The following is a 22,601-nucleotide window of genomic DNA, read 5'->3' as shown; positions in this document are numbered from 1 at the left end:
AAACAGAAGGAAAAATATCAAGACTTGAACATATGAATCAACAGATTTTCTCTCCCTGCGCTCTTCAACTTGTAATTAAAGTTCAAACATGAAGTGGAGCAGAAAGAAGCAGGAAATGGAAATACTGTAAATCTAATAATCCAGTTATATGTGAGTATCTACCAACACTACACACACAGACACACACACAGATGGTGTGTGATGCTTACAGCCAGGTGTCAGGCATCCTCTCAAAGGTCAAAGGTCAGCTCTGGTTCCCAGGCAGTAATTCCCTTTGTCCCAGCAGAGAGAGAGTGATTGTGTGTGTGTGTGTGTGTGTGTGTGTGTGTGTGTGTGTGTGTGTGCGCGCGCGCGTGTGTCTGGGGGAGGGGCAGCCGCTCTCAGTCTGAGCTGCTTTGTTTCTGTGTGTGAGATCAGCTGAATCATCACACCGTTTGTTCTCACTGCGGCTGTAATGCCCGCTGCGGCCGGTAGGGGTCGCCTGCTGCCTGCCCCTCTGACAGTGGAGGCGTGTTGCTGTGCTGTGTATGTGTGTGTGTGTGTGCGGTTGTACCTGGCGGCCCAGGTGATGGGGATGCGGTGAGCGGCGTAGATGTTGAAGGAGAGCACGTTGGTGACGAGGCCGGCCTCCTGAACGGGCGCCGTGCAGCTCTGACTCTGCGGTGTCGTGTGGAAGTTGGCGTTGAACGTGCTGCAGTACAGCTCCACCAGATCCAAGATGGCCGCCGTCAACTTCTCCACCACTTTTTCTGTGAAAAGTAGCAAAAAAGAATAAATACATAAAGAATTGAAAACAAAATGAAATATCAAAGAACATCTCTAAGCATTTTAATAATTTCTATCATCTGTTCTTTTCATCTGTCGTCTGCTCTGTCTGTGGAGGGATCAGGGGAACGCTCTTCTGTTTCTCCCCTGTTGAAGAATTATTTTGGGACATTATCTTCTGAGTCGAGGCTCTAGGGACAGAGGGTGCTGTATGCTTGAAGACATAGAGCTCCCAGAGGCAGACTGTGATTTTGAGTTGGAAAGATTAAAATCAGAGCCTAACCAATACATCAGTCGACTGATACGTGCCTATTGCTTATTGATATATTTGTATGTTTTATTTTCCACTAATATAAAACATGTTAAAACAAACAAACATGTATAAAACAGAAAACAATGCTTGGAGTGATTTAAAATTGGTGTCATCATGTAGTTTGTCCAGCAGAGGGCGCTCAGACTCCACAATCCTCTCAGCACTGTCTGCTGCACATGTAGCAGAGGCCGACAGCTGAGCAGACGCTGGTCCTCACAGCAATGTTAAATAATGTTAAATATTGTATAATAAAGTTATGTGTTTAAGTGTGCAGGCTTCAAGACACCTTTGCATATTGACATTAGTACCCAATCCATGTAGAGAGTTTCATTTCATCCTGGATCGATATGTATCAGTCGTCTCAATCCTAAATTAAACTTTTACATTTGAGAGATGTCATCTTTTGCATCTAATAACAAATGGACGTAATCAGACTTCTCAGCAGGTGATTCGAGGGGTTCAGCGACTTAAATGTATTATTACTATTATTATTAAATTAAATCGGAGCAGCTATAAAGTGTCGCACAACGATGAAGTCTGTCTGAGGCTCATTTTCTCGTAGACTTCTGAACAATCGTCTTTTTCGCCCCCTGCTGGACATTAGAGAGAATGTAGTTCTGTAATGGTTTCACTGTGACATCAGGCTGTGTTGTGTTTGCTGTCGGCCCGTACCTCTGTTCTCTTTGACAGCCAGCACTGAAGCATCCTGGGAAAAAAGAGAAGGTGAGACTCATCAGTCTGCTGATCCTTCAGTTTTTATATCAACAGAGAACTTAACGTGGCGTGTTCAGCACACTGTCGACGCCTGTCACCTTCAGGACTTTGGGCTGCAGACGACAGGGGCATGCTGGGAGCTGGCTGAGGGCGGAGGTCACATCGGGCGTCTCCACGGCAGCTAACGAGCTGCAGAGCGCCTTCACTGATTGGACGAGACGCTCCACGTGCAGCGGCAGCTCCACCTGCAGAGACACACGGGAGAGAAGAGGACATGTGGGTTCATTTGATCACAGATAACTCTGCGTGCACGTGTGTTGTTCATTTTGTTGATCTGTTTGCAGATAATTTAAAGACATAATTTGCCTTTTTTTAATCTTGATTTTGAGAGCTGACTTTTTGCAGCGGGGTTAATTGTGTCAGTGAAGGTGTGCACGTGCGTGTGTTTGTGTGTGTGTGTGTGTGTGTGTGTGTGTGTGTGTGTGTGTGTGTGTGTGTGTGTGTGTGTGTGTGTGTGTGCGTGTGTGTGTGTGTGTGTGTGTGTGTGTGTGTGTGTGTGTGTGTGTGTGTGCGTGTGTGTGTGCGTGTGTGTGTGTGTGTGTGTGTGCGTGTGTGTGTGCGTGTGTGTGTGTGCGCATGCGTGTGTGCACGTGCGTGTTACCTCTGACAGCAGGAATGACTCAGCTTCATTATGAAAAGTATCGAGCAGCAGCGTCAGAGCCTCCCTGATCACACAGAAACATGGAGATCAATCTGTCAGTTGATTTATTTGTGCTGAAGATAATTACTAACACTGATATAATGACATGCAGCTGTTATGAGTCAGAGTCTGGGCTCCTCACCTGGTGACGGTCTGTTTGATGGGCCGCTCCTGCAGCAGGATGCTGTGGTTCATGGAGGACAACGTGTCATCGTCTTCTTTCTGTTTTCATCAGGTGAGGGAGGTCAGTAAACGCTCGACATTTCTCCCTCTGAATGACTTTTAATGATCTACTTTCTGCCCTGCACCAAAGTCCTGTTTAAAAACCAACGATTTTCACATCTTGTGACGACAATCAGCGTTTGAAAGCTTCTTCAGTACCTGCTTTTCACCTGTAGGTGTCAGACTTCATACAAAGGGTTGGATGCTTTACACAGATTTAACTGTTAATCTCTCGTTTCTCCTGTTATTTTTAACTCAAGCCACCTTTCATCAAGTCAATGTCTTTCATATACAAACATGAATAACTTTATCATTCACACTGAAGTGCAGTTTTAAGCAGATGATTCTATGTGTTATTGTACTCGATCATATGTCTGATTGTATTTTACATCTTTATTGTCATTCAGTAATTTTCATGTTGAATTTGTGGAAACTTCCTCCAGAAAATGAAAAGTCTTTACTTATATTAAGTTAGTGAATCTGCCCCCGTGGACGCCTGTAAATATGAACCCTGCAGTCAAAGGCCAGGGCGCAATCTTCACATTGACCTTTCATTTGAAGAACATTGTTTAAATCCTGTCTCCTCTGTCTTCTAAGGTCCTCTCACACTCTCATCTCTCCAGAACTTTCCTCCTGTCTTATCATCTCCGTCAGGTTAATCTTTAGTCGTTTATATTGATGTTGAAAAAACCTGAACGTCCTGATCGAAGGTCAAAATATCATAATAAAACAGAGTCTGAGCGTCCTCTCAAACTGCGCCAACGACTACTTATAGTGACCACTGTGTGTGTGTGTGTGTGTGTGTGTGTGTGTTCGCACCGCGCGGGCCAGCTCTGTGTTGATGGCAGACCTCTGGGTGAGAAACAGTCGGACGTCCCAGTCGAACTTCAGACACTGCTGCACAAACTCCAGACCAGCCAGAGTCTGAGAGCTGACAGACAGACAGGTGGAGAGACAGGGAGAGAGACGGGGAGAGAGACGGGGAGAGAGACGGGGAGAGAGACAGGGAGAGAGACAGGGAGAGAGACAGGGAGAGAGACAGGGAGAGAGATCGATATACACACAGGGGGAGAGATTGACATACACAAGGGGGGTGGAGACAGACAGACAGACAGGACATAGTGAGACAGACAGACAGGTGGAGAGACAGGGAGAGAGATGGGGAGAGAGACGGGGAGAGAGACAGGTGGAGAGACAGGGAGAGAGACAGGGAGAGAGACGGGGAGAGAGACAGGGAGAGAGACGGGGAGAGAGACAGGGAGAGAGACGGGGAGAGAGAGAGGGAGAGAGACAGGGAGAGAGAGAGGGAGAGAGACAGGGAGAGAGACAGGGAGAGGGACGGGGAGAGAGACAGGGAGAGAGAGAGGGAGAGAGACGGGGAGAGAGACGGGGAGAGAGACAGGGGGGAGAGAGAGGGAGAGAGGAGACAGACAGACAGGTGGAGAGACAGACAGGGAAAAAAGAGAAAGCGAGACAGGCAGACAGTAAGATAGACAGAGACACAAAGAGAGAGACAAGTGGGACAGGCAGTGAGAGTGAGACAAATAGAGAGGGAGACAGACAGGTGGAGACAGAAAGACGGAGGGAGAAAGAGAGAGAGAGAGAGACAGGTAGGAAGGGGGAGACAGGTAGAGAGAGAGACAGATGTAATAAACAGTTTTTCAGTTATTGTTTCGCTGCAGGAAGTTCAGTCGACGTCTCAGCTTCAGCTTATCAGCCTGAAACACACTTCCACTGACAGGACACACACACACACACACACACACACACACACTGCAGCCTGCCTGGTGTGTGTGTGTGTGTGTGTGTGTGTGTGTGTGCAGCCTGCCTGGTGTGTGTGTGTGTGTGTGTGTGTGTGTGTGTGCAGCCTGCCTGGTGTGTGTGTGTGTGTGTGTTGTGGTTAGCACATTAGTGTTGCTGGTTTAGCAGCAGCCACAGCTCAGCAGCACTCTGTTATTATGAGTCTGGAGCAGCGACCGCAGATGGAGCGACGTCCACACTGAGCAGAGTCTGTCAGTAACATTAAACTCTTTAAACCACTTTAATCATCTCTGGAGGCACAAAGCCCAGGATGCAGGGCAGTCACATTTCTGAAGGTCTTCTTGTGTAAAACAGTGAGATAATAATACAATATGTGGTGCATAATACCTTCCTGCTTGGCTTTCTCCATGCTGACAGCCCTGTGTACTCGGGGCTAAGCGCTAACATCAGTACAGATACCTGACGACATCAGGTAAAGGGACCTCTGGTGAAAACTAGCCTCTCTGCTAACACGGCTACATGCACATCTGTTTGATGATGATTAATGTACATTGTCCCTTTAAAGCTCCTGTGAGAAACTTTTATTTTGTATCGATCTTGGCGCCCCCTGTGGACAAAGCGGTACTATTTATCTGCACATGTGTAAGTGTTCTGTAACGATAAAAATCCTCCTGCTGCCTGTGAATCTTTAATTGGGTCGACGTGCTGTTAGTCACTTCGTCTGACACCGGCCCTGTGGCAGCAGTAACAGCCATTAACAGACAGCTATAAAGAAATAATTCATCTTCACTTTAAAGGTTTGTTTGTTTGTAGGTCATATAGAGTCTCTATAACCGGATAAACATTAAAAATTAAAGTCTGATATTTAGCAAGTCACACATTCACCATCTGAACTTTAGCTAAAGCTAGCATGTAATGCTAACATTTTAATGTCTCCTGTAGCAGCCATAGGACTCAACATGGCTAATTTGACTCGTTGTGCACGTTGTGACGCGTTAATTATCCCATTTTAAACATGCAAAAACATCAAATCTACTTAAAGCTGGGGGGAGGCAACTTTGAAATAAAAACAGTAAGTGTTTAATGAGGTAGCGTAGTGAGGACGAGGGCACCGCTGTCTGAGCTTACGATATCAAACTGCCATTCTTGTGCACTTAGCTCGCTAGCTTTAGCTTCTGGGAAACTCCCCTTATGCACAATGAGGGAACCCAGGTGGATGGTCAAGAGAATTTCAACAAATAAAGCAGAAAGTACTTTTAAGATAGATCGCCTTCTCAACCTAAAATCTAATTATCTCTGCATGTAAGTCTATTTGGAGTTTTCCCCGTCCTTCCTCTGAGCTGCAGCTGCAAATGTGTCCCTAAACTCTAGTTAGAGGTGAAATATTGGCGACAGCAGCTCCTGAGAGATAAATCAGCACAGTGATGTGAGACCTCGCTCAGGACCTCTTGGGGGTTTGACGTTCTTACTTGTTGAGGAACTCGTCGTGTCCGCAGACCTTCAGCAGGTAGTGATCCAGGTCCAGGTGATCCAGATCATCCTGAGCGTAGCACAGAGTCTGATAGATGAGCAGGTCCACCGTGGAAGAACCTCAAACACACAGACAGAAAAAAGATTTACTACCAAACCTCATTCAAACGACTCGTCACGTTGTTATTGTTTTTAGCATAAAGTCTTATTGTACATAAATACAACATTCTATTGTTATGATGTATAAACTAAGACTCATACAATCTGACTATGTTAAAGCAACATTATGTCTAAAATATAGCAAGAAAAACATATATGTAAATATACTGCTCCGGTCACATCCCCAGTGTCTTACCATCACAGGTAAAGGTGAGTGGCTCTCTGAAGTGCTCGCTGATGACGGTGACCTTCACGCTGACCCCCAGACCCTGATGCAGCTCCTCCAGCCCGACGGACGGCGACCACACGAAGCCGGCGTTCTTCGAGCGGTCGCTGTGCGGATATGCCGAACGTAACCTGCAGAGAAACACCCGCAAAGAGTTCTGTCAGCTAACCTGCGGTGTGTGGCAGCAAAGGAGCTACAGAGCAGCAGATCTGAAAAAGTCTGGATGCATGCTTTGTCAGGTCTGACTGCAAGACGACAAAGAAACAACTTAAAAATGCTCATTTTTTGAATGGGGTTTGGATGAATCATTTTGGATGCACTATCAGGATGTCAGGAGAATCTCAACGCTGACAGGCTTTTGTGACACAGAGACAGTGCATTAATTCTGACTCGAGTTGAACTTTATCAACTGGAGCGAATACTGATGAGGTGATGGTCAGGTGATGCCAACAGTTAGCATGTTTCCAAAGGCATCATTGCAGAGGAATTTAACCCCTTCATCAGATGAGATTGGATTACACACGATAGTTTCAAATATATTTCAGTATTGCTGAGATCCCGTGCACACTAACAGTCAGATTTCAAAGCAAATGATCAGTCAGCAAACCTTTAAAGGAAAATAAGAACTACACAGTTGTTTGTAGTACACAGCTGGAAATCTCTTGGGGTTAAGTATCTCAAGCTTTGCACACCGCTTGGTTTCTCCCCGTCCTTCCTGACACATGTACTAGAGGTGGTCCAGCATGGTGGATGTGGACCACAGATTCTGGATCAGGCTGAGATCTGGACTTTGAACATTAGCCTCTGTGTTATTTAACCACTCCTGTGTTGCTCTGGCCTTGTGTCCGGGGTCAGTGATCTCCAGGAAGATGAACCTCCACCCGGGCTTCAGTTATTTTTTGTGGACTGAAACGTCTCCTGCAGTCCCTCCATGTATTTAGCTTTATCAAGAGTGATTGATCAGAAGTCACAAGTGACAGATCTGGTGCTATTGACGGGGTTAAACCTTTTACAGGCGGCTGTGTTTCACATGATGTAAACTGTGTTGGAGATATTTACTGATGGTGACATCATGTTAATGTAGGAGTGCAGGAGAGGCTCTGTTTGTTACTGAAGGTTGTAAACATTCATTATAAACAGTTATTACGATGTTTGTGTCACCACATCACTCAGGCTGAAGGTCAGGTGTGTGTGTGTGTGCGTGTGTGTGTGTGTGTGTGCGTGCGTGCGTGTGTGTTTGAAGTGATATCTTTGTGAGCTTGAAACATTGTTGGGGACAATTAAACACTGCAATAAAATGTCTGCGCTCAGAGGACATTTCTGCACTGAATGGACTGCAAGGACATTTGTCCACTTTGAATACATGTCAGCGCTACTAGGACATGATTTCACTGTGGGGATGCACCGTGACAACATGTCCACATATAACTCCAAAGGTCAGTTTGAAGTTCATGCGTTGTTTTCAATCTTCAGTTTAAACTTAGGTTAAGGTCACGATGCGGGGCTTGGGAACACTTCTTTGAATTGAGGAGGTTACATATACAGACAGATGTAAATATGTAAGTGTGTATGCGTGTCTGTTACTCACACATCCAGCATGTGACAAAAAGCTGCCACCTCCTCGTCCCTCTCTTCAGACACCTGGAACAGTTCATATCCAAATCCATTCATCCTGGAGCCCAGGGACACCTGTCAAGCACACAGAGTTGACCAATCAGTGGAGAGTTTCCCAGATGTTTTTTAATCTATTGAAAATCATTTACATCTGGTGAGTTCTTCAACACTGAAGAGAAATTGTTAAAAGAAATAATTCAAGTGTGACAAAAGCTCTGGTTGAGTTATTTTGTCTCACTCTGAAGACGAAACAGAGCTCCTCATGAGGTCGAGAAGAAGCAATGAAGCTATTTTAAGGGAAACTTCCAACATGGAGTGGGTTTTAAAATAATTATTTCATGTGTTGCAGGTACGGTTAGCCTGGATTTTGTTTCTAAGTTCTTCATGCATGTCTAATATATAGTTAGCTCTTTGTTTGTAAAATACGCTGTTCGTGTTTGCGATTGGCCATCTGCTGCAAACGCCCCCAATTTTATGTGACAATGCTCATGGCTACATCTGAAAGTCTGCGTACTTATCAAGTTTATAGCCAGCGTTGTGAGCCCGCTTAGTTCAGTTGCTTTTGTTCGGCTCAGCAAAGCCAGATATCAACAAGATATCCTGGATATGTTGAGCTTGCTTTGAAGTACAAGGAGAGTGTTCCTGGTGTAACTCTTTACTCACCACAGACTGTAATCTTCTGCATGGTAAAACATAAAAGTAACCTGGAGACTTGCAATGTACTATGACTAATAACCAGGGTTGTTGTTAATCGAAATCTCCCCATCACAGCTGCAGGTTCCAGCTGGTCAAACTGGTCTGACTGCTGCCTGTTTACTGATGGACTCTGAATGTGATCAGTTTCAACACATCAACAGTGACCTGCAAGGAGGCTGAGTTTACAGCGACCATGATGCACCAGAAATAGAACAGACAAGCACTAACAAACAAATGAGTCATTTGGTTTATGTTGAGCGGGTTAGTCTGCTCGTGTTTCCACATTAAATCCTGATGTCTGTTTTGTATCTTTTCAAAAAGCCGGTTCATACAAAAAAGATGTTAAACATGAGATAGAACAGTTTTCACTGTTGTAAGTTTTGAGTCGCTCACAGTGAATTCAATATTCTGGGGGTTTGAACCGTTAATGAAACCTTGCTAAAAGTGAAATAACAGGGAAATGCAAACTGTAGGAAGGTAAACTTTTTTCCATTTACTCTGCTTTAAGTTGGTATTTTTCTTTATCATTAGATTTATTGGACAACCGAAGAAAAAAGCGCTTTAGTGTCTGGGAGAACAGACAGGATTACATCATTTGACAGTGTATTTAAGTAGCGAACAAGCAAACATGCTAACAAACTAAGTTGACCCAACTACAATCCGTCTGAAAACCAGATGCAAACATCACCCGCTTTGAAAAGTCCAAAACTTCAGGTGACATCATAATGGCACCAGCTCATACAGGTAACAGGATTTCAGATAAATTCACAGGTTCTTACCGGGTCTGCAGAAACCCGACGCTGGTTCTTGTTGCTCTTAGGAACAGGTACATATGTCCTGGGTGGAACTTGAGGGGGGAGGGTTTTACTTCGAGCCACAGGCTTTCCTGATTGGTCCCCATTGGCCCTCCGACCTCGAGGCCCCTGTCGGCTCCCGTTGAGTCGGGACAGCGAGTCATTGATGTTGTCGTAGTTCAGCTCTCCTGAGGTCACCTTTGGCTGATCCACATCTGGCGTGAACAGGTTCACATCTCGGGGCGTGGTGGACCCTCGAGAGGGCAGGAAGGGGTTTTCTGACCCTGACGATTGGGGGATGGGGTTTCTTGGGGGGATGGCGGGGGGGACATCATCTGGAAGGGAGGGGAAGCCTTTAGAAAGAAATCCTGATCCAGAACCAAATGAGTCCCCGAGGCTGGAACCTGAGCAGTCCCTGAACTTGTTGGCCTCCGGACTGTCCAGGATGTACAGGGACTCTTTGAAGTAGCCTCCCTGAGGAGGGAGCGCCCTGGCTGGGATGGAATGTGGAGACTGTGACCCTCCTGGCTGGTTCAGGGAAGGGTCCGACCCAGAGAGGCCCCTCAACAGACCGCCTCCTACGGAGACAGGACTGGGCTGGCTGGGGATGGGTCGGGGGCGCTCGGTGGTGGGATTCGGGGTCTTGGAGCGGGCCTGGCTAGAACCAGGGGTCTGGCTGGTCCCGGTACCACTCTTGTCCTGTTTGAGTCTGGACAGGGCGTCGTACTCCATCTGCAGGGCCTCAGCCAGGACCAGCTCCTTCTGACTGAGACCCAGAGCCTCCAGACAGCCCCAGCCCGCCTCACTGCTCTCCTTCTGGGTCTGAGCTGCTGACATGATGCCACCACAGCAGAGACGGAGCAGGAGGAGGGAAGAGCTCAGCTGGACTGCTGCTAGAAGATCTGGCAAGGAGACATGGAGCTGCAGAGGATCATCTGAGGACCGAGTGGAGAGGATAAACATCAGACATCTATTGATACATCACTGTTTCATGCCATGTCATATTCTTACTTTGAACTCAAATCCATCTAAATATCAGTTATTTTCAGCCACCCCCAACCCTTTGTGTTATGTATGTCTATCAAGTCCAGCATTCTGCACATGGCAGCTTCATTATTTCTACAACGACCCACAAACCAACCTTGAGTAGAAACTTCCTGCCACCATGTTATTTAGGTGTCAGTTAGTTTTGAGGGTAACCCCAACCTCAATGCTTCACACAGCTCATAAACCTCAGTGAAACCTCTCTCCAATGAAACCCTAATGCTGTACAGTTACCTTCCTGACAGCGTCATTCAGAGCTGAAATACGGTGGAGATATTGGGTATGTCCACATTACTATGTTAAAATCTGTAAGTGTAAAACTTTGTTACTGTTATACCTAGTGTCCACACCTTTTCAGTGTCTGGGGGGCCACAAACAGAGACTTCTGTAAGAGTGAGACTTTTGTAAGGGATGGTGCAGAAACCCACTTTCTCTTATGATTGGGTCAAATCGGTCACAACGTATCCATTCCATGTGTCAGGATGTCAGTGAGACGCTTTTCCAGCAGAAAACAAACACCAGCATTGACTTGCAGTGGTTAACTCAACATGAAAAACTAATTACAGGCACTTTTGATCTTGTCTATGCAAGCTGCTGTTGTGCAGTTACACTACTGTATATCAAAATGCTAATACTGCTCACATGGGCAGTAGGGCATTTCAAGCAGAAATACTGTTATCATGTCAAAGTGTACCAAAAACTCATGGATTCTTCTTATGGTGAGAATCAGCCCGTCCTACTGTGCACAGTTGTTGTAGACTGATATGCTAGTTATACCTTTCAGAGTTTGCACTTCACATCATTGTTGTATATTTCAACAAGTCCCACACAGAACTCTCTGACGGCTGCAGAAACGTCTGCATATCGTCTGTGAAGGTTCTCAGTCATCCAGGTCACAGTAACAGTTAGTTCAAGAACTTCGACCAAGTCCACTTGCCTTTTGGATGAGAATCTTAGAGCTTAGCTTAGAATCTCTGCATTTTATTTCCATCCCAAATCTCACTGCGCCACACCCGTTTTATCGGCACCTGGCACTAATGCTTTCTTCTTCTTCTGTTATTTAATGGTGGATAGCAAACAGCTGTCAGATATGCTACAGCCAGCCTCCGGCGTTTTTATGTTGAGATAATATTTGCATGAACTCTTCAAACTTTTTATAAATGAATGAAAACTCGAATTCATCCCATCCCTAATGGGCAGGAGGCAAGCTATTGTTCCATCGACTGTAAACAAGAAGTAGCCACTGTGAAGTCACGCGTTCATTTGAGGACGACTGTTTTGAAGCCTTGAGTTAAGCATTTTAACGGTCACCATCTTGGTTTTTTGGAGCCATGAGTGACCATAATTGGACAAAATCTGGATACACATTGCTACGCATCTGTCCTGGGTGACAGGTCAGTGTGCTAGCCAGTTATCAACCACAGGTAGCCCCGCCCTAAACCCTCCCCTGCTTTATGGTCTCTGTGCCCCTAAATGGGAGCATAATTTACAAAAGGATCATCATGCTGTGTTGAAGACATTAGAGATTCAGACCATAAACTCATAAGAAAAGTGTTGGTGCTGGTTCATGTTTTCATTTGCTGGTAAACAAGCCAACTCTTTTTTTACAACTGGTGGAGCGGCCGCCTGCTGGCCATGAGAGGGATTGCCGGTTTAAGGCACCTTCGCTTTGGCTTCAATCTTGAAAACAGGCTGTCTGCTCCTTACATTCAGTCTGAGATCCAGCCGCATTATCAGCGCTACAGTGATCGCTGCTGTTTAGCATGTGACTGTACAAACATGCCTCACGTTCTTGAATTATAATGCAACATGTGTTTTTAGGTGTGGTAGTATAAGCCCCTTTTTATACCGCCAGTTCAAGGTGGGATTATTAAGCCTCTGTTACGTTCCATCTTCTATGAAGAAACGCAGGGAGGTGGAAAGGTGGGGCACAGTCGTTCCGCCTCCCAGCTGGCATCGGAGGGAGTAACAGGCGTAACAGAGGCAAAACGGCGGAGCCAGCAGGGCGGAGCCAGCAGGGTGGAACAGCGGCGTGTGTTCATTTGAAGCATGCGCTGTTCGTTTACACCTTGGGCACGTTTTTGGTCCCGCAACCCCGAGAACGCTGTACAAACACACACTTGGGCGGCTTTACGCTAGTGTTGCTTGGTCAAATGTAGAATGGCAAACGGCTGCATGAGGGCGGAGCTTCGTTAAAACTGTCAAAAGTGAGACAGACGTCTACAGTCTCTTTATCCTCCGTGTTACTGACAGCAGCGAGCATCTGTTAAACTGAAACATCTCTGTTCAGGCGTAAGGACGTCCCAGTTCAAACTCTTCACATGGGAGGTCCGGAGAATCACCATCTGACCGACAAACCTGCAGCCGAGTGTGGAGGAAGGAAGGAAACGTAAAAACAATCAGGAGGAAGTGACACTGTGAGGAGGAAAAGCTGAGACCTGAGGTCAGAAATAACTAACCCTGACATTAAAGAGGATATAATGACCTGAATTCAATGACAGAACATTGAGCAGCTCTGCAGTGGACATGTCTCTGTAAAATGTGTGTCAGTAAAAAGCATGTTGTCCTCTCTCAAAGCCACCAGACTCCATGGACAAAAACAGTCATTTTACCTGACAGATCACAGGAGCTTGCGGTCGCCTGCTGCCTCGTTAGTTTGTTTGTGTTACACAAATGTTGTGTAGGATCTGAGCTAACCATTTAAAACACCAAAATGACACAGACAAACCAACCCATCAAGGCAGCTGCAGATCATCAACTCCGGTGTTCTGTCAAATTAATGGTTTTGTAAATGGAGTGGCTTTGAAGAGAGCGATGAGAGAGAGAAGACAACATGCATTTATGCTTTTTCCTGACTTGGGCGGGGGATTGTATATTAAACATTTGAAAGAATACATTTCTAGCAGGTTAGCATTGTAGCATTTTCTACATAATGATCTATTATATTTGTGATTTCTAACAGCTCTAAACTCCACACGCACACCTACACCTCGGTCCTACTTTATTTACACACCGTCTGGCCCCGCCTCTTTCCATTTCTCTGTGGCCTCTTTTTATACAAAGATTTAGAAATAATGCCGTTACGAGCTCGGCCGTGACGTCTGCTTTGCTGTTTACACTGAACCTACAAGGCCACCATACTGCTGCCCCGGTGTGTGGATTAACACAGCATGCCAGCGTTGAAACAAGACAGACATCCATTTGACTCTGTTCGACTGCAGGATGAACAGTCTGTGAGCGTACGAGGTATACAGAACGTTAAGGAGGATTAATGGCATAACGCTCCTACCTTGAACAGGCTGTTAAAAAAGGGGCTAATGACAGACAAATAGGGATGCACCGACTGAGAAAATCAGGGCCGATATTTAAAACTATTTTGCAGATGGCTGATAGTGATGGTTTTTTTCAATAACTGTAATTTTTTTTAGTTATTAACGCCCATATCTTTAATAAAAAATATTTATTCAGGCCGTCATCACACTCATGAATTCAGTCGTTCAAATTCCCAACACATCTTTTCATTTAAACTTCTGCCACATAAAAATATTTTTTCAAAACATAACAGCCTGAAAAACCTCTTCAGCCTGTCTTAGAATCACCTGGTCATAGCACCAACATTTGTCAGTGCTTACATAGCCTAACTGAATACTTTCTGAAAACATAAATACTTTGATGTTACAGTTAAACTTACTGCACAATTAAAGCAGTTAAATAATACAAACATAGGCGCAAGCCACTTTATTTGCCGATGGGCCGATGTCTGTCAACATGGCCGATATCGGTCGAATCCGATGTTTAGCCGATGCATCGGTGCATCCCTACAAACAAACTAACCGATCCAGGCAGCAGCAGAGCAGCAGCTCCTGTGTGCTGTGAGCTTAAATCGCTGTTTTTCTGAATGGAGTCTGGTGTGTCTGCAGAGAGCGATGTAACGTCTGTGTGAGGTTAAAACAATCATCTTCCTCTGTAACAAAAAGGTCTATCTCTGTAGGGATCCTTTCTGTCATGTTGTCACACACTTAGAATAACAATCTGAGCCTGTCAGTGGAAACAGCAACAACTTTTAGTGGACGACCTTTGACCCATCAAGGATTATGTTGCAGCCATTACAGCCTGTTTCACTGCTGCAGGATGAAGAAATCCAACAGAGCGATTCCAAAACTTTGTGTACTTATTAGTGATTTAGACCCCAAAATATGTCAGAAGTATTCTACCGAGACAAATAAATCTCCTTCATGGATACATTTATATGTAATCTGTCTGAGTGGGCAGACTGCTGTCTGATTCCTCAGTCTCCCTTTCCAACCCCGAGGGGGGGTCATCATCGACACATTGAGGGGGGAGGGGAGGAAATGGATGATAGGGTGGGGGAGGGACAGAGCTGACACCCCCTCCCTGTCATTATATGTCCCCCACAGAGGGAATAAAGCCTGATACACACACCACAAACCAGCTGTGCCCCACTTCCAGCCGGACACACATGCACCAGTGTGGACAGAGGAATGGTCTCACTGGTCTGACTGGACTGAGGCAGCTGGTACCAACAGTGAAAGATGTCAACACGGATCCATCACACACTGAGAAGAGGATGTATGTCAGGACCACGGTTTTATGATTAATATACTTTTTTGCACACATAACCTGGAGGCGGTTAGGTGCAGAGTTCTGGGGTTTAGCAGCAGTCTTTTACTCCTTTACTCCTGCTGATACTCTCTTTGAGCAATTCAGATTCCCATCTAAAGGAATAATAACTTTATGTCAGTAATAGTTCAGCAGTTAAAGCAACATAAATTATGGAATCACGAAAAGGGAACATAAATGCATTTAGCTGATGAGGGAGAAAACCCGAGATCTCTGTGGGTTATTTGACTCCTGGTAAAAACCTTGTGAACGATGAACACTGAAGTATTCCTGAAATAAGAGCAGGCTGGCACCGAGACGTCAGCTAGCAGCAGCTAGCGTTGCATCGTTACTGCCTGTGTTCTGTGTTTGAAGAGGAGATGTAGCTCCCGTGTACAATCCATCCATCATCTACACCGCTTATACTGTTCAGGGTCACAGGGGGGCTGGAGCCTATCCCAGCTGTCATTGGGCGAGAGGCGGGGTTACACCTGGACAGGTCACCTGTCCATCAAAGGGCTGGCACATAGAGACAGACAACCTTTCACGCTCACATTCACCTACAGGCAATTTAGAGTCACCGATGAAGCTAACGAGCATGTCTTTGGACTGTGGGAGGAAGCTGGAGTACCTGGAGGGAACCCGCAATGTCTGAACCGGGATTCACACCAGGAACCTTCTGGCTGTGAGGCGACAAGCTAAACAACTAGAGTGCAGAGATTCACTCGGTGTCTGATGATTAAAATCGGTGACCTTCAGGGGGCAGCCCTCCGGTGATGAAGACGAGAGTATCTGTGTGCATGTACTTCAGGTGTTTCTCTGTTAATGTGACGCAGATCCACCTCACATGAAAGCTTCATGTGGAGTGTGACATGTCACATTAACTCATCAGAACCAGAATCCCTCCCTCCCTCCCTCCCTCCCCCACCACAGAGTAAAGCCTGTCAATCAGAGGGGGGAGGAGGGGACAAAGAGCTGACAGTGTGTGTGTGATGGTCTGACTCACTCGTTCACACAGCGACTCATGAACCCCACTGACAGTCACAAAGGGGGGTGAGGGGACCATACACACACACACACACACACACACACACACACACACACACACACACACACACACACACACACACACACACACAGTGTCCCTGGTCTGATCACGGGGACGATGACACGGCCTGAGGTCAGATCTCTGACACTCTGACATCTCTGTGCCTCCATCTTAACATCAGGAAACAAAGGAGCTGATTGTGGACAACAGGAAGTGACAAAGGAGGCCACGCCCCCTTCACCATTGATGGTGCGATGGTGGACAGAGTCAGCAGCTACAGGTTCCTCTGGGTTCACAGTGATGCAATATGCGAATATTATCTCATCCTAAAATTTTTTTTTTTTTTTTTCAATCGTTTTTACTGGCGCCTGGTTGTAATGCGGGACTAACACCAGACGGTGGCTGTAGCATATCTGAAAGCTGTTTGCTAACCGCCATCAAATAACAAGAGAAGAAGAAAGCATGAGTGCCAGGTGCCTGATTCGAACCTGAGAAAGATGCAGAGATTTCTGCAGACGTCAGACAGCTCTGTGTGGAAGGCTTTTTTGGAGGCAAAAAATGAGGACAGGTGCTTTTGCCAGGTAAAACTACTGTATCATACAACAACTATGCACGCTAACAGCTAACAATCTGCTCTAGATCAAATATTCAACCTGAGACAAATTCCCCTGAGGCTGTGTCACGAAAGCCGAGGACAGACCTGACAAAGCTTCATGTTGTTCCTGATCTGCATCATGATGTTGTTCTTTCAGCAAACTGAAGAGCCGTTAATTAAAGTCGATCACAAGAAACTCTGTTTCTGTTTGGGCTTCATCCCGCTGCAGTAAGCCAGAGTGCAGCCTCTGTGTAACTTCCTGTTTACAGTGAGACTGAGACTCAGCACAGACAGGTGAACGGGCGCTCCTGTCGGCTACGGTCGTCAGATAATGTGAAATATTCCTGTTTAAAATCTGTCACACTGCAGAGTTTGCACGGTAACATTAAAACTTCACGGCAATTTTTTTTCTAATTGAATTTTGAATTGAAACTTGTCTCACATTAGTTAGACATAGTTATGTTAGTTTAATTGTTGGTCGCAGTGTGTTTATTATATGTTTGTCACAGCGCAACACTTTTAAACTTCGATTCAACACAAGTTAAACTAACAATATCGATGCCTCCTTCGATGCTGCGGGCGCACAGAGCTCAGTCATTTCTTCTTTCTCATTTCTGCATGTGCTGCAGGGTTGTGCTTGTTTTCATCCACTTTTCACTTCCTCTATCCGTCACTCGACCACCGCTGCTCTCTCTCTCTTGCTTGCAGCAGCAGTTAAATATCTGATTGTTGATCTGTTTTTTTTTCGATACCTTTGAAAGTAAAATAAAAGAGATTACATTTTATCGAAATGTATTGATGTACAGCTTCATCCCTCAGGTGATAAGACTGCTGAACTCTGAACTTTACCTGCACACTGTACTTTAACTTAATGTCGTTACCTCTTTTTGTCTGTGTAAAGAAATCTCTGCATGTGACGTTTAAAGACCTGAACCTGAATAACATTTCTGTACCTCGGTTATCACAACATGTGACCATGTGGGACTGTGGTTTGATTCAATGAGGCCTCTGTGACCCTTTCACAGTACTCACCTCCTTCCAAACTCTTGGATCAGTCTCGAGCTTCAGATTAATCATCAAACATTACGACTCCACCTGACGATCATCTGTACACTGTCTCACCAACATGTTGATGGAACTCTAATGATAACATTGTTTTATTTGCTTAATTATTTATTTTAGCAGGACCATTAAAAACATGACGTCCTGTTCTGTCTGAGGGACGAGCACCTGTAAAGTGACGCTGCAGCTAATGACTGACTGCTGACATTATCTATTAAAGAGCGACTGCACAGCGGGAGGAGGGACGCGTGGTGCCTCCCCAGGTGGGGGAGTTAAAGAGAGGAGAGAAGGAAGAGAGGTGAGGGGAGAGGGACAGGTTCATGTGCAGATGTTGGAAAACAAACAGGAAGTTAGTTTGGGGTCTGATTTGATTAAGATACTGACACGACTGTGACAAAGATGGCTGTTACTTCAGATGCAGTTTCATCTCCCCTCCTCCTCCTGAGCTGTGTCTGATGAACTCTCCTGCTGCTTCCAGCTCCTTCAGGCTGACCAGTGCCCAGTGTGCTGAGGTGTTAGCTCGGATCAGTACCAGGATTTCTCTGATGGACACCAACTACCGGCGTTCTGTTTCAGCTGTGGAGCACCTGTCCATCTGTCTCCGCTGAGTGGCAGTTTCACTGTATCTAGCAAGTCTGTGTTACTACAGCGCTATGAAGCCACAACAAACAGATGTTACTGAGATTTAATGACAATAAACAGGCTGAGAGGATGCTGAGAGAACTACATCAGGAGGCAGGGTTGTAAAAAGTTTGAGTTCAGGCTTTGTCAGGTCTGTCTGCAAGACGACAAGAACACCACTTTAAAATGACTGTTTTTTCAATGGAGTTTGGTTTGAACATTTCTGGTGCTATATCAAGAAAGTAAGAGCTGACAGGTTAAAGTGACACAGATTCACAGTCATTTCTCTCTTGGGTTAAAAAAGAACTTATTCGGGTCTTTGCAGTGACTTTGTTCTTGTGCCGGGTCAAAACATTGCTTTGCATTTGGTCAGAGTCAAAGACGGCACTCCTTCTCAGAGACGAGGCTGAGTCTGATGCGAACGCACAGACATGAAACACATGTTGATTCAGTGTCACTTTCACTTCCCGATGAGATCATTATCTCTGATGGCAGCTGCTGGTTGTACATCAGACCCTGTGTGATTATTATTAACAAAATGCTCTTGACTCGGGCTCTACTCTAATAAAGCAAAAGACCAGCATGCTGTCTATCAAGAGAAGGATTGCCACTGCCTGTGAGCAAGGCACAGACCTGGAGTTTATCACTGTCAGTTGTTTAGGCAGCAGGAAACAGACATTAACCTTTTCATCACCTTTATTTTAATGACATTATGAGAGTGTAGCACCACTATGACTTGACATTACCACGCCCCCTGTAATGACGTCATAACAATGATGTCTTATGGGTTGTTGACAAACGCTTGCATCCTTGATTTTGGCTTTCAGATAAAGACATCTGATCTAATCCTATCGTTAAGTGCGCCATAAGGCACGACTTTAACAAGAATCCACCTGTTCTGTTCGTCTGTGCTAGACAGGTGTATATGACGTCATACAAAATTCGGGTGAACTGTGAAAGGTAACTGCGGTTGTTATGATAAGTGTCGGCGTCCTTGATCTTAGCAAAGAGTTACTTCACTTTTTTTCATCAGAAAACAAAAGTTTAAGAGACACCGTGCACAAACTGCGCAGGCTCAGAGAGAAACAGGTGACAGACCGACGTCATTAACCACAATAAGTAAATGGAAGAATTATATGAGGAGATATGTGTCCTAACATCTGTGACAGCTGCTGCAGCGGCAGCTGCCAGCAACCTCCCGACTGTCTGCTGCAACGTTTTCAACCAACACACAGCCAAGTCTCATGGAGAGAGCCACACCAAACTCCACTGAGAAATCTGGCACTTTAATATGGCCTCATTCAACGGCCAACATCCACACCGGCCAAATAAACAATGTAGGCACCACTATTCTCTTTTACAACACGCCCCATCCATTACATCAGCATAAAGTTTGTTTTAAAATCCTTTAAACAATAAATATTGGTTCGACTTATGTTCCTAAGGACGTTTTCCCACCCGCATCCTGCCATGGAGGGCGGTGTCGAGCTGCCCGAAACCCCTCTCAAAGGTTAGCTCAAATTTACTGCTAATATAGGTATTTGGGTGGATTATATGTGCGCCGAATTTAGCTATAGACTATAAGGATTTTAAAATAATCCTTAACCGTGTTTAAACAGGAAACCGAATTTAGCAGAAAGCTGGAATGTTTTGATTGCCAGATGTTTGAATACGGTTTGGTTTGACCTTCTCTCAAAGGAAGGCACGGCTCATGAAACAGCGCAGTCCTACAGCAAGTGAACAGACTGAACTTCACCGCTCAGAGAAATGCACGAGATCATTTCCATAATCAAAGCAGAGTGAGCGAGCTAGCAGCTCATTCGTCTCCAGGTAGGCAAACCTTACCTTACTCTGGGGCTATGGTCGCCGGGAGCAGGCGGCGGTTGCCATTTTAAAGCGGTTTACTTTCTTGCCAAAAAATACATCGATCCCCCACAACTATGGATGCCTTGTCGGTAATTATATCCAAACAAATAAACAAGGTCCAGTCGCCGCTTCGGATGGTATTCCACACATTCAGGAGGCAGAACCGGACCCCCGCCTCTGTTGACGAGTTAAACAATGCAGCCCGCTATACGAGGCGGCTCCGGCGGCTCTGGGACCCGGTCTCTAGCGAGGTTCTCGGCTTTGCGTCAGCCTCTGCTCTGCAGCTGCTGTACGTCAAGTCACACGCAAAAAATGAAGGTGGCTTCCGGTCAAACTTTCAAAATAAAAAAGAATAAAAAAATCCATTTTATGTTTCAGAAAAGTTTTTATCTTCACGTCTACTTACAAGCATTATAAACTATACAACCTCAGTTATATATTCTTCACATACAATTATGATAATGTTTAACCTATTTATCAATATTTGTGTAAATATTTCCGGTAAACCTGTCTGACTTAACGGTGCTTCAGCCCAGAGAGAAAAGAGGAGAAACAGGGACATCCGGTGGATAAAACCTTCATCACACACAGACGCACTGAGGTCAGAGAACATAATACTACCATAGAAGAAGAGCGGCCACTCAACACCAAAACAAAGACGAAATAAATTCACATTAAACTCCTCCAGTTTTAGCCCATATATCTTTAAAGCCCTAAATGTATGTCTGGATCTTTTACTTGTCCTCTTAAACTTCAGTTTTCATTAGTTGTGGTTATAATTAGGCTAGATGAAAAATAGGATTAGGAATGTTTAGAGAAGAGACCTGAGCAACACCTGCACTAAATGCTCTATATTTTGGACCATAGCTATAAGTAGCTATATTGAAAAATAATTATCTTTATCATTCTGTGATATCAGCAATTTGAGATTTGGTGAACTACATCTGTTGAAAAACCTGCGGAAAAGCCTGAATCACTGACAGTAACAACCACTAAATAAAATCTGACGTATTTACACAGTGGAGTCACTTAATGGGAGCTACACGGTTTCATTTGTTAACAAACTGTGACTTAAACTTACAGGCACAAGTAGCTTATTTATGTTTGCTAAAATTGGCTGGTTTTGTATTAATGAAATATTAAAATAAGTTGAGTACACTGCAAACATAAGTGGAGCAGAGCTAACAGTACTCTTGACCAAGCACCAACCTCCTGGACTGAGAATGTGGAAGTGCAAAAACCTGCAGTTCCTCTGGTGTCCACTTGAGGCTGTCTCCAGCAGTGAGTCAGTCCCCATAGAGCCCCATGCTAAACTTTACAGCAGAAATAAACATGTTTACAGCCTGGTACAAAAAACAGTTTGGGTCTCTATAGCTCATTTCTCTCTTCATGACAACTGTACGGGGAGAATCTTTATACAGCTCACCTGTTTACATTATATTAAGGCTTAAAGTGATGCATCATTTGAGTGACAGGTGGGAGCTGCTAGCTGTCTGCTAGGTGTCCCCTCAGCTAACTCAGTCACTGAACGTAACCTCTGGGCCGTGTTTGTGCTGTTGGAGCCTGTTGGAGATTTGTCCATGTAAATATCAGACAGATAATCTGTGTGTGCGCTTTATTGGACGAACAGACCATCCAACACGTCTCACACACTGTTTTTGCACTCAGTCACATTATACCATTCCAACATATGTTTGTACCGATTAGAAGGTATACTGTGCTAGCATACCTGGCTTGTTAGCTCGTTCTGTGTTTGCCATACACTGATTTACTTGTGGCGACACGTGTATGGGAGTCTGGATTGATATCATCTTTTCCCAGGACGCAGCCACAAACTCTGTTCAAATTATCTTAATAATAATAATAATAATAATAATCTCATTTTATGGCTTTTGTGTGAACGTATGTTTGTTGTATTTATTTTGTATGTTGTGTAATGCAACAAATCATCATAAAATATAATAACTGCTCCTCATATCGCAGCTTATGAGGAGTTTGTATCAGACAATGTTAAATTGAATCTAAAATCAGTGATCAGTGTTCTGAAGAGTCTCCACAACAATAAAGCAACAAAACAGAATTAATATATTTTTATTTGTCTTTTCACATTTCTGCTGCAGGTTATAATTTTATTCAGCTGTGGATCTGAACATGTTAATTGTTGCTTTAAAAGCCACAAAAAGAAAATACAACAAATAAAATAAGTCTGTTTTAGGTCATCTTCATTTTTACAGTTAAAGTCTAAAGTGCTCTAATCGAGAAGTTCAACATGTGATTTCAATGATTGTACAGTTCAATAAAAACCTGATCA

At 44.7% G+C, this 22,601-nt stretch overlaps 1 protein-coding gene across 1 annotated transcript in view; it reads right to left on the bottom strand.

Annotated features, from left to right (window-relative positions):
• pik3c2b (phosphatidylinositol-4-phosphate 3-kinase, catalytic subunit type 2 beta) overlaps positions 1-20,472 on the bottom strand; it is a 43,950-nt gene extending 23,478 nt beyond the window's left edge. The window contains exons 1-11 of the mRNA XM_069677766.1: positions 20,270-20,472; positions 9,420-10,369; positions 7,919-8,019; positions 6,301-6,461; positions 5,945-6,065; positions 3,534-3,645; positions 2,635-2,714; positions 2,454-2,517; positions 1,891-2,037; positions 1,751-1,784; positions 554-749 (exon numbers count right to left, since the gene is read on the bottom strand). Coding sequence (XP_069533867.1) covers positions 554-749; positions 1,751-1,784; positions 1,891-2,037; positions 2,454-2,517; positions 2,635-2,714; positions 3,534-3,645; positions 5,945-6,065; positions 6,301-6,461; positions 7,919-8,019; positions 9,420-10,271 — 1,868 coding nt within the window. The 5' untranslated portion in view covers positions 10,272-10,369; positions 20,270-20,472. The remainder of the gene's footprint in view (positions 1-553; positions 750-1,750; positions 1,785-1,890; positions 2,038-2,453; positions 2,518-2,634; positions 2,715-3,533; positions 3,646-5,944; positions 6,066-6,300; positions 6,462-7,918; positions 8,020-9,419; positions 10,370-20,269) is intronic.
• Positions 20,473-22,601: the final 2,129 nt, after the last annotated feature.

This window comes from Semicossyphus pulcher, unplaced genomic scaffold (genome assembly GCF_022749685.1).
Source record: "Semicossyphus pulcher isolate SPU_LCO1_2020_fin unplaced genomic scaffold, fSemPul1.0.p SCAF_3, whole genome shotgun sequence".
NCBI classification, from domain to species: domain Eukaryota; kingdom Metazoa; phylum Chordata; class Actinopteri; order Labriformes; family Labridae; genus Semicossyphus; species Semicossyphus pulcher.
Note: the sequence above shows the minus strand (reverse complement) of the source record. Positions and strands in the feature narration are given on the sequence as shown.